General features: G+C 38.9%; 1 protein-coding gene across 1 annotated transcript in view; it reads left to right on the top strand.

The window, feature by feature from the left end:
* The window catches only part of CRIM1 (cysteine rich transmembrane BMP regulator 1), a 174,290-nt gene that overhangs the window by 9,243 nt on the left and 152,085 nt on the right, over positions 1-12,962 (top strand). Inside the window, exon 2 of the mRNA XM_039718785.1 lies at positions 5,155-5,328. Within this exon, the coding sequence (XP_039574719.1) occupies positions 5,155-5,328 (174 nt within the window). The remainder of the gene's footprint in view (positions 1-5,154; positions 5,329-12,962) is intronic.

The raw sequence follows: 12,962 nt of genomic DNA, 5'->3' as shown, positions 1-12,962 counted from the left end.
TGCTTTAAAAAAAAAGGCATAAGTAGCAGAGCAAAATGCTGCAGTTAAATGTAAGTTGTGGGAGTTGACTCAATCCACTCCAGTTAAATTACAGTTCAAAGGGTAACGTGGTAAACATAAGATTATTATGGGCCAAATCCTTGTGTGTTTGTTTTCAACAGTGGCACTTTAGTGATCATTTCAGTGTGTTTCTTGCCGTTGTCTAAACTCTAAAGGTGAGCAGTACAGCATTCTCCAAACAATAGCTGATATTCATTAAATGTCCAGGAAGAAAGAGAGGGGTTGGGGCACAAAACAGATGTTTCTGTGGCAGGCAGAAGGAATTGAGAACTTTAAGCAATGCAGAAGCCATCTCTAAAAAGGTCTTTCCTTGTACTTTTAGCTTGCACCTGTTTTGAGACGATGCTTTGCCAATGGGTAATAATAAATAACAAATGTAACCATGATGAGGTAGTGTGTGCCTTGAAAGTAAGGCTTAAACTTAGTTTCTCAGTAGCATGCTTTTCTAAAAACACAGACAGCTCTTCAGGCAAATAAGATGAATGCTTCAGTTGTGACCACCATTGCATGGTGCTGTGTTGTGAGTGCTGGTATGCAGGATTTATTATGGAAGAAGTGATGGAATGCTGCTTACCAGAGATGTATTTCTCAGACTATTTCCCAGACTAGACCTGTTTAAGGATCTCTTGTTCAGCTTGTTAATGCTTTAATCCTCTTCCCTACTTTAGGTGCGTGCTATGACAGGACTTGGGAATTCAGCAACCCAGAGCAGTATGTGAATTTTTAGCAAGCTGAAACATTTGCTTTGCAGAAAGCAAGTGATTAGATGAATGATAGAAGAGAAAAGGAAAAAAAGTTTGGGATTAATGTGAAGTCTCCCTTCCTGTGGCTTCCTTTTGGTATGAAAGCACAGTTGGAAGAATTAAAAAGGTACTATGTCCAAGACTTAACTTTGATCTGAGTAAATGCAGACCTACTTTATTATCTGAAACTTTATTATCTGGAACTTGCCTGAATGAGTTGGAAGGAGTGGGGAATTGCATGTAGATAGAAATTATTTGAAAGAGAAATGACTTTGAAGCTGTAGTTATGAGCCTGCTGGGAGCATTTGAACTCTTTGAGGCTTGTGTGCAAAAGGTACTTGAGTGACTGTATAACAAGACTCCAGTGACAGCTCAGGATGGCTAAAAAGTGAAGCCCTTTGATTTTTTTGCCCTTACATGATCATGCCAGCACAATGAAGTGGTGAAAATCACAGCTAAACAAAGATCAATTTGGATGAAAACTAGTAGTTTCCTTGGGCTTCTTTTAAGCTGCATTGCTTCTAAAACCTCTGTTGTGTTAAGTACACACTTGATTTTTGTGTTTTTAGGTATCCTAGAAGTAGCTAGGGAGTAGGATGTGCATACCAGCGTTTGAGGCATAGATTCTTGTATTTGGGTTTGTTTGGCCCTGCTTGCAGAGAAATAAAGCTTTCACAAATTAGTACATTTCAGTTTTTGTTCACATCATCCAGATGTGAGAGGTAGGCATAAAAACCAGTCTTCTGAAAAGGAAGCCATAGAGGTCAAGCAGAGCGTGCAGGTAAAGGTATACAGCCTGGAATAATTTGTGAACTGTCCCAGGTCCCAAATCACTGGTGTGTACAAGTTTATTTTTAGAATAGTCCCCAGGACATGATGATATTTTTGAATAATAGAGGCTAGGTTATATGTTTTGTACAAGATATCATTCCCTTATCAGTTAAAATATTGCTGAACTCTAAAGGTGTGAGCGTGCTGTACCAGACCACTGTTTATCTGCATCAAGGAGAGCACTAGATGTCTTTGCATCAAGTATCCAAAGCTTAAAATCGAAGTGATAGGCTGGGTTCATCCCTTTAGCTCATGTGAATACTTTCATGTGGTTGTACCTTCCATTCCAAAGAATTTTGTTCTGCCTATATTGATGTGACTTCTGAGAGTTTACTCTAAGTGGTAAACAATTATTCATCTAACAGGACTTGGAAATTCTGTTCATAAAAGGACTAAATTGGCTAGGAAAAGGAGTTTGTCTTTAGTCTGCATAAAAAATTATGGTAGATTTGGCACTGATTAACTGAACTAAAATAAGCTCTTGCTACATGTTTTCTACTTCATTGATGGAAATCTTGCTTCTAAATAAACTTGTATGAAAAGCAAGCTGGTAGATGATGTGCAGGCTAAAACTGGATTTGCATTCTTCCTGTCTGAGTGTAACTTTTTTCTATTATCACCCAGTAATGAAAAATAAATACCTTGTTTGAAGATTCAACATGTTAGGAGTATAGTCTGAACAAGTATTATTGAGGGATTTATCTTCTCATTAAGACCTTAATGGCTACTGAGCTAATTTTTGAGGTGTGTGGCAGTGAATACTTCAGGTGCACCTACTATTGGGCCATGTGCTTCCTGTGTACCTCCTTTTCTGGAAACGCATGAGAGCTGGCAGCTGTGGTACCAACCACTACCCTGTCCTGGAGATCAGTGTGTGTGGTGCCATGCTGTGCAGTGCATCTGCCACGAGCAAGGGACAAGTCTGCCTTCCATGCAGCTAAGTCCCACCTTGCCTAGGGTGGGCAGCTCTCGTGTGACAGGATCCTGCTGATCTGTCTGCCTTGGGAAGATCTGATGCTGAAACACCACAAGGCAAAGCAGCACAAATGCTCTAGAATAGTTTGCTAGAAAAGCAGCAGAGCATCACCATCTGTGTGTCCTTCCAGTCTGCGCTGCGCTGGCCTGGGAGCACAGGGCTGAGAGCCCACACGCTGCCTCTGGACTCCTGTCCTGCATCCAGGAGTACAGAAGGAATGCTTGTGTCACAAACAGGGAGCAACACAAACACTTTAAGGCTGTTGGGTTGGTGAGGATGAAGCTGTCGTCCTTGCTGTTACAGAGTTTCAAACAGTGAGTCTTGGACCATAGGTGTAGCTTTTGTTCTTGTCCTTACATGGATTAACGCTGTGACTTCTAAAATACAAATTGTCCAGGCTGTATTCCGGCTTCTCAAAAACAGGATGTATTATTGTTCTCCAAATTCTCAGGGTTTTTTTTTGTTTTTTTCTCTGTATGCATAACCTCATCACAATGAGTGTGTCCCAAGTATTACAGGACAGGCATCTTCCTTTGAAAGAATTTTAATAGTTTCTCTTCAGGAACTTCTGCACTTCCTTTGACTTTCATTGATACAGCTGCTGTATTGGATAATAGGTTGAGCTAAGAAAAAAAATTACTTCCTGGGGTTACTGACTACTCTTCCTTTGCTATTTTTATGGAGAAGAGCCATGAGGTTCCCATGGAAGTTCCCATCTTCACATCTAAAATGGACTTTGTTGTTTATCAGTGCTTTTTTGTCAGCAGACTACTTTGCCAGCTCATAATAAATAGAAGGCAAGGAGGTTGTTGTACAGGGAGAAATATACTGGTGAGAATCTGTTGGGGCACTTCCTGTAGATCATGTGCAGTACTGAATTGGTAAACAGCTCTTTCTAAATAGGTTTTTTTGCCCCCAAAACGAGAAAAAACATCAGGTTAGTGGATATTCTGCATATTTCTGTGAGTGGAAAGAATTTACTTGCCAACCTCAGCATGTGTGTATATACTGTTATTTGCTATTTTTCTGTTGAGCATCAGACTACTAATTGATAGTTTTGTATTGGCTGTGGCCTCTCATACTGGAGGACAGCCTCTGATAACCCCAAGGACAAGAAGAAACCCACCATGCATAACTGGAAGATATATTAACTTTTTTGAGGTGTTTTTTGGCAGAATCTATAGTGGAAACTTGCTTGTTAATAGTAAATAAAATAGGAGTGAACTGCTTAGAATGTACAATGTGAGTGCTGCTGTTGAATGTAAGGATATAAAGATTAAAAATATCTATTTTTTTTCCTTTTGTCATTAGTAGAAGTCAGTAGACTCTGTGCAACTATTTTGTAGCACTTAATTTTCCAAGCTTGTCTGTCTATAAAACGTCTGGTGTTCTGTAGTGAAGAATACCTAATGCCTAGTTTAGTTTCTTCAGTCTTGTTTTAAAAAGTATGTGATAGGACAAGGGGGAAATGGTTTAAAACTGAAAGAGAAGAGGCTTAGATTTGATTTAGGAAGAAAATCTTTACTGTGGGGGTGGTCAGGCACTGGAACAGGCTGTCCAGGGAAGTTGTGGATGCCCTAGAAGTGTTCAAGGCTGGGCTGGATGGAGCTTTGATCACTTTGGTCTAGCGGAAGGTGTGCCTATTCATGCAGGGGGGTTGGAACTGGATGGTCTTGACTGTCTCTTCAAATCCAGGACATTCTGTTTTTCTATCTTGATTAATCTTCTGGCTTGATTAATCTTCTGACTTGGTAGGATGTTGCTGTATGTGCACTTGACCTAAGAAGGCTGAGATATTGTAGAACTGGTAATCTTTTGGAATTCTGGATTGACTGGATTAGTAGTTCTTTCTGGAGTTAAAAAAAAATCTTGTTGCATGTGGCCTCCCGAAAGGAAGATGGGCAGTTACAACTGCACAAAGACTCATCCTGGCCCCTCTATCCATAGACACTTGACAGCAAGGAGTGCAGTGTGCTTGATCAATTCTCCAAGAATATGTATGATAATCGAGGGCTGCTGGAAAACTCATTTTTGGTCATATAACAGAATCAGAGGTCTGGCATCTTGCAGCTTTTCTGTAATAAAAAGTTATCTCTGTGGAGTGAATTCTGTGTAATGCATTTTTTAATCATCTTTTAAAATGCTCTCTTTCTGACTCAATTTTGACTTCTGTAACAGCTGCAGATTCTGTACAATGCTCTCACTTCCATTACAAATATAACTTCAACTATCTGCAAAAGTTATTTCTGTTATAATAGCACTCATTTGTACTACAGCTATGCATTTGCCTGACATGACATAGTTTTTCATACAGATGGAAGTAAACAATGCCAGTTGCTTTAGCAAAATGGGCAGTAGAACAGCTGTGAGACATGGTATTTGGCAAATCCCACTGTTTGGATTAGTCTGTTATTTTTTTAATCTCTTATCTTCTGTTTAGCACTGTGTTGAACTTGAAGTGAATCCCACCCAACTCCAAAGCAGCTAAAAATTACGTACTGCAGCTGAAATCCAATAGTGAGCAAGTTTGTTTGTTTATTTTAGATGAAAACTGGGACGATGATCAGCTTCTTGGATTTGAACCATGCAATGAAAACCTTATAACAGGTTGTAACATAATCAACGGGAAGTGCGAATGTGACACCATTCGGACCTGTAATAATCCCTTTGAGTTTCCAAGCCGGGATACTTGTCTGTCGGCCTTAAAAAGGATTGAAGGTAAGCACTTGTCTTCGGTATTTCAGAGTTAGTAATTTTTTTCTGTGCAGTTGATGAAAAACTAGACTATAGTGTGTGTTTAAGGATGACTTGTGTGGTTTCAGATACCTCTGGTCTTCTACATGTCATAAAACAGGCGTATGTTTTAGAGGAGGGTAGTACATCATAAGCTTATTATTCCAAATGCTTAAGATGGGGAAAAAAAACATGCTTTGTGTTCTATGTTTGCAGATTTTAAAGCTAAACAGTTCTGTTTGTAGTTTGTGGTAGCTACATTTGCTTATCTTCAGCTGCAAAGCAGTGTGGAATACTCTTTAGATGTGTTGATGTGACTGAATCATGAATAAACACATTAAACACAATCAGACATGGATTGTAAGAGTGAAGGCATAGTAAAGGAGTAGTTACTGATTATACTTATGTCTGTTATTATGTGAATGCATGAATTGCTATTTTCTTTAAGTTTACATAATATTACATTACCTTACTGCTTGTATTTTACAGTTCCTATGTTCCTTTGACTAGATTTGTATTAGGCCCCATGCATTTATGCTTATGCATACATCCATATTTGTTTTGCCTTTTTTTTTTCTTTTTGTTGTTTATGGCTAAACTGGAAATTAAGTGGGTCAAATATATCCAGCTGGAATTAAATTTACGTGGTGTATTTCTGGATTAAAGGAGTGATCTTGGACCATTTTTTATGATGCTGTAATTACTGTTTCTTTTCCAAAGCGTTCAAGGACATGCAGAATTTGATTAGTGGTGTGAACCTGCTTAATTAGACTACTTTAAATGTTTAAAGTCATATGGAAAAAGTTAATGTATTTATAAGGCTACTGACCATATTTCAAGTCAGAGGGATCTTATACTTAAGGAAGTGTGATGTGATGTCAACTGTTGTACTTCTTTTGTGTTAAGAAAATTTGTTTTATGCTACAGACTTTAACTAAGGAGATGTTGTGAGAAACCGAAGAAATATACTCATGATTGTTGGTTGTGATGTTGCACACTAGAGACATAGAAGTGCTTGGTCTGGGATTTTTGTGGGGTTTTTTTTCCTTATGTAGCTCTAGGAAGAGCAGAGGCAGAACCTTTGGTCTGTTGTTGATGTGATAGTGGGAAATAGCATGTATGGGTTCTTCAGTCTTACCACCTGTCTTTTCACTGGTGAACATGTAACTAAGTCTCTAGTATTTCAGCAGGACTCTACTGGCATAGCAGTTCATTGTGTACTCGCTGTGAAAATCTATTGTGGGTTGTCTTTTTGTACTTTGCAGCCTTGGAAGAAATGGACTTAGCTTGTGCAATAGCACAGCTGTAGCAGGTAGATTCTGAGTCACTTGCTTTTTTTTCAGCTAAATTTTCATTTAAAAAACCCCCAGCATTTCATAATTATCTGTGAGGTATCAGTATTCTGCATGTAAACTGACTGGTATAAGAGCTCTGGTACAGTCTTTTTCAGAGGTGTAATTTTTTTTTTTTTTTCCCCCTCAGTTTTATTTAACTGACTGGTATAAGAGCGGTGGTACAGTTTTTTTCAGAGGTGTAATTTTTTTTTTCCCCTTCAGTTTTATTTCTTTGTGGAGTGGAGAGGGTGTTCTTCCAAAGCCTCAGACTGTGGGGTTCTTTATGGAGTGGAGAGGGTGTTCTTCCAAAGCCTCAGACTGTGGGGCACCAGTAGAAGTGTTTAGGGCCTGTTGACTTTTTAATTTTTCGCAGTTGGAAAGGATGGCTGATGCAAGTGTTGAAGCAACAGTGGTACCTTTAAATAACAGAAGTCTGGCAGTTACAACTTGAGTGTTATAACAGTTCAGCTTTTACTCCTAAGAATGTGAATTTGCATTTGCATCCTCAGACTATCAAACTGTACCACTGAGGGATGTTGGAAGGTAAATCCCTTTGTATTTCCTAATAGACAAGCAGAAGTCATAATGTAATTTTTATTTCTGCATTTTACAGACATTGTCTGTTAAATTTGCCTAATGGGTTTTGCCCTGTACATGTTCTCTGGCTAGGATTGGTAATTGAATGCTAACTGCTGATGGAGGTTGTTTCTTTAAAGGCATTAGTTCTTGTTTTGGTAATTAAAACTAAAGTAATGCTTTATTCTGTACCTAAGCTAACGGAAAAGAAGAATAACTTTTTTCCACTGGTGCTTGCCACGTCCCTGTTTGCTAAGCAAGCCAAGTCTCTTAGGTAAAATGGAATAGACACTTTGGTGTGTCTGAGCCAGTATTTTCTGCTTGAATATTTCAGGTTTTAATAGTCTGAAAATGGAATTCAACCACTTGGAAAGTCCACCTGAAACATGGCTTAGGTAGCACACAAACCACAGGGTTCTATGAGCATGTTAAAATAGAGAAATCTTTCAGTTTATTTAAAGCAAGCTGAATATTAAAGTGTAGTGTCATGTAAAAGGGATGATTCATAAGATCTGTTAAATATGTCAAATTAAGATTTTCCTGAAATCCAAAGTACCGATGTATGCTTCACTCTTTTGGCTTGTCTGTTAAAGATAATAGCAGGAAGATTTGAAACTAGTAATTTAAACCTTTAAATACTCTGATAGAATCTGTTGCCATGGAAAGTGGGACCAAGGGAGGGTAGTCTAACTTCTCTCTCCTCTCCCTCCACCCTTTACATGGATAATTAAATACACAGTGTGATTAAAAAGACATAAGTTGAATACCTGAATGATGGATACACCATAATAAGAGTTTCTGAAGAAAACTGCCCAGCTTGCTGAAAGCCTGCAGATTCCTTATCTGCACAGGTACAACCTGACAAGTAACAAACAGTGAGCTGAAATCTGGAATCCCATTTCCATATGGGAATGTGCTAAGGGATTGAGGCTTTTGCATGTACTTCATTTTCTTGTGCCTTTTTCTGCTAGCCTCTTCCCTTTCAACAGCCTTGCCAGTCATCTTCCTTCTTTATCTAGTTTGTCTTATACTTAAGCTTTGCAGCTTGTGTGTGGTCTTCCCCTTTGGGCTTGATGTCAATTCTAGCTTCTTACTCTTCTAACCCAAAGTTTTCTCTTGTTAGAATCATGTAGGATCTTTCTTTTCTTATTGGCTTGGGTTCTGCCTGCTTTGCTGGGCTACTCATATTTCATTCCAGCTTTACCTCTCTCTATCCCTTTCTTCGCTTACCTATTTAATTCTGTTTATATCCCAGTTCACTTAAAACAACTTCTATCCCTCCTTCCCAAAATCAGGTCACTTGGGCTCTGATGCCACATTGTTTAGATGTCATTCTCAGGCCCTGAAGCAGTGTTCTTTATTTTTGTCTCCCTGAGACTTGCTCTACCCTGTACTGGGGAACCCTCTAATGAGAAGAAATGAATCGCTACTGAATTGTGTGTGACCTCTTTAGGGGAGCTGATGTCTCTTGGGAAGAAAGCATGGCAAGGCTAAAGTGCAATCTCAGTAATACAAGTAGTCAAGGCAGTTGTCATCTCCATCCCTTGCCCTTGTTTTCCTGGGAAACAGTAGGATTAGATACATTTGAAAGGATTGGTTTGGTCATAGAACTTGGTAGCCAAACTCTGTCTAATTTTCATGTAGACATGCTGGAAATGTTTAAAGAGTTGTTACTTCCATAGAGTGTGTAGCATAAAACACTTTTGTGCTTAGAGGCATCCCAACTCCATCACCAGGCTTGAAGTGCCTGTTTCTCCACATGGACCATCAGTGATTTTTCACAGAGAAGATTTGTATAGAGGTTATGAACCATCCTACTATGAGGAAATGCACACATTTGGACCTAGAAAGAAACTGTCTGGAAAAGCTATTGTATACCTTGTAATAATAATAATACTAACGATAATAGATTCCTGTGTTGGGGTGTTTTGGTTTGGTTTCGTTTTTGTTATTGTTGTTTAAAATGCTTTTGGTTATTGTCTTGATGAGTGCCTGTTCTGATATGGTTCAGGAAATCCTGTGTTCTTGAGCTTGGAAGGCTTGTTTGTATTCAGGAGCCTGCTAATGATGACAGCTTGGTTGAACTTGAACTGCTGGAGTGGACTGTGAAAAATATGGCCGGGGTGGAAAGTGGCAACATGCCTTCTGTCTGAGCCACAGTTAACAGATAGGAGTCTTAATAAACTACATCTATGCATTCTTGCAGTCACAATTTGCCAACAATTATCTGCAGCCAGTACAAAAGAGCCGGTTCTTCAGATTTGGTGTGAGATGCTGAGGATTGGGGATGAGGAATTAAGAGAGGAAGTAATTTTTTTCATAATGATAAATTTGTAAGGCACTGATAGGAAGTAGCATGGAAAACATGTAATGTAGGGCCCGTTCAGTTAGCTGAAAATCTAGTTTCAATGACTGTGTTCCAGTTCTGGGGTCTTCTACTTTCTCTCCCTCTATGCCTGGTTGGCACCAGTTCAGACAGCCCTACAGAGCCTTAAAGAACAGGAACCTAAGGATGTTCTTGTGCCTGCTCCTCCTCCTCTACTAGAGCAGGCCTGGATCTGTGCTCTTATGAGCTGCCTCTTCGGAGGCATCGTCAGGCTCACTTCTTTATAAAAGTTCAATGCTAGAATAGCTACCTCCTCTTCCCTCTGGGAAGTGAAGGGAAAGTTGGGAGTCAATGTCTTTCACTAGGTGGGCTACACCCGAGTCTGTGTTTTTTTCAATTGATTTAATAAAAACTTCGATCTGCAGATTCTTTCAAAGAGTTTGCTTTGATAATAGGTTGTGATGTGACACAGACCAACCTGTTTTCCAGAGAGAGCATAAGTGCTGTCAGTCATAGCAATGATGGTGTTTTTGCCTCATAGATTCAGTGTACACTTGAGCTGTAAGAGGAGAAACCAGTCAACTTCATCAGTTCTACTTTATCCAAACCATAAGCATTTTCCATGTTGAAGTTAAACTCGGGCTTTTTTCAGAACAAATGTGAAGGATAAAATTTCTGTCTTTTTAGATGAAAGATGTGGTTAATTTAGGGTAATAAACTTCTTTCATTTGTATCTCTGTCCCATGTAAAATGTGCTGCTGATACTAAATTAAAAAGTGTTGTTTTAAGAATTGCTTCTTGGTTACCTGGCTTGCACCTTTCCAAGCTATACACTGTTGTCCTTCATAGGTGAAAGAAAAATGCCTTTTAAGTTGCTGGTATCTATTAAGCTGGCTTATTGCAACACACTCCTTGCATTCCATTATTTTTTACATGTAACTGAATAACTTTATGCTGACAAATGTTGCAATACCTGTTAGACCAGTCCTGGAATAACAAATATGAGAAGGTAATTTTATTCTGAATGCTTGTTTGGTTGTTGTTTGATTTTTGTGTAAAACTTCACCTGTGTGGTCTTAATGGTGGTATTGAAAAACTAGAAGAGAATAGATCCAGCTTTATGCTGATTTATCAAGCAAGGAGTGGAGTGAAATACTTTCAGATGTGCTTCATCTGATACACTTTCCACTCCCCTTGCACAACAATTAACGTATGTTTTTGCTCAAATAACTGAACTTTGAAGGTTGGCATGTATTTGCAATAAGGAATGCAGTTGTGGCAAAGATCCAGATTTTTCCCTTGAACATGCTTGTGAGAGCCAAGTAAGTACATTTGAAGGCAAAATTTCACATGAACACAGAGAAAACCAGCAGTGTAGCTTTTGGGCTTTTTTTCTGAATGCATAGAAACAGAAGGGAAAAACCACATTTGATATGGAAATAATACAGATTAGAAATACCAATACAAACTTCAAATATACAAAGCAATTTTCCAAAACAAAAGAGGAAGAGTTCTTGATCATTAACTCAGTAAGAGGGTTCTGTGACAGTGGCACATCTGACATTGCAGTTCTTTCACAGCATGACAGTGCAGCCTCACTTTTGCAGGTCTTGTCACTTTTTCCTGCCTTTAGTTCCTCAGAGAACTGTTCCCTGATCAAGGAAATATGATCTTTTTAGCCAGTATATTGGCTATTTTGGTATGTCCTGTATTTAAGGCAAGATATCACACAGACAAAATCTATGCCATGAGATTTCAAACTAACCAGAGGAAATCTTGTAGAAGTTTCAGAAAGATATCAAAAGAGAAACCTGACTTTCATGTTTCTGTATAGATGTGGCTGGATACTTAATTTTAGGCTTAATTAGATTATGAATAATGCAGTTTGTATTAACAGGGAAAAAGCTGCATTGCAGGAACTGTTAGGAGGGAAGATTGAATATAGAGCACAAAACTGAGCAGCTGGTTAAAAAACCCTAAAGTGTTACTGTCACAAAAATTGTTTACAATTCTGTCTCTTTTCTCTTTTTTCTTGCCATTTTATGTAACTGTGTGGTGTCTTTGCAGTGTAGTAACTGAGCTTATTGCCTTGCTGTGCTGCACTTGCTCATGTGAGCTGCTGTACAGATGCCATGCCTGCTTTTCTACATCTGTATCCTCAGGCATGTAGTGTGTATGGATAGCGTACTGGATCTTCCATTTGTGACACTTCAGTTTCCTTCAATCTTGGCAGGTTTTGAGATTGCTGTGGACAGAAGTGTAACCTTTACTCTAGGCCCTGGGATAGGACTGAGTGATAAATGCCTCCTACAAAGCCAGCAGTCAGATGAGATGGTCAAAGCAGGGTTGTTCCTAGAGACAAAGGAGCATTCTTCCTACCTTTTGCTGTTTCAAATGCTTACCTGCATTCACCTGAAACTGAATACAAGATGACTGATTGTACCTGGAACTTCTATGAGACTAGGAAAAAACAGGGCAGGCATCTTGCAGCTGGTCAGATCTTGTGCTGGATAAATTCTGTGCCTCCCAAAAGCTCTTTTCCATGTTGGCAACTAGGCTGTGCTTGACGTTATGTCCACTTTAACTGTAGTGGCAAGCTACAGGTCTAAATGAATGCTTGACCTTACTTCTGTTCAAGTTGAGGAAGAGTGAAAATGGAGCAGGTGACTTTCAGCAGAACACTTCCAGATGCAGTGTTGATTTTAAGGATCAAAAGTTAGCTACACGTGACAGAAGAGACCTGAGCAAAGATTTCAAATTGAATGGTGTGTAAATATTAGGTTAATGTTGTGTAGCAGCAGGAAGCTATATTCCTGTGGCTGGGTCACAGGTCTTGTTTTGACAGGGCAAGTCTTGTTTGGATATATGTGGCATTGATGCTGACAGAGATAACTGAGTGTTAAATGAATGCATGCAGTGATAGTGGTGTCAATGGCACACTGGTCAATGTGGCAATTTTAGTACAGTGGCTATGTCTCTATAAATAATAAGAAACAGTTTATTGTAAAATCAACCCTTTTTTTGCTGTTGGATCACATCCAGTAACTTCACAGTTGTCTCTTTAAATGAATGCTATGCCAATATTTTGTGATTCTGAGCAGTTGTATAGTATGGGACAAACTATTTTAGCACTTTGTCTCCAAATTTAGGCCTTGAAGTTGTTGTAGTATTGTTTTCTAAGTGAAACAAACACTATGTCACTTCTACATCATCAAACTAATTTTTCTTTTTAATAGAATGAAGCATTATCAGCAAAGTGTTTGTGTCAAAGATGTATGTATGGAGACTTGAATCAAAGCAAGATCCTTTGAACCAGCTGGCTTTTAGAGAAACTTTGATTTTAAATGTGAAGCCTATTGAGATTGCCTATTGAGATTGGGCTT

This window comes from Passer montanus, unplaced genomic scaffold, assembly GCF_014805655.1.
Source record: "Passer montanus isolate IOZ18808 unplaced genomic scaffold, ASM1480565v1 scaffold40, whole genome shotgun sequence".
In the NCBI taxonomy this organism is placed as follows: Eukaryota; Metazoa; Chordata; class Aves; order Passeriformes; family Passeridae; genus Passer; species Passer montanus.
The sequence above is the reverse complement of the archived record's forward strand: the minus strand, read 5'-3'. Positions and strand labels throughout refer to the sequence as shown.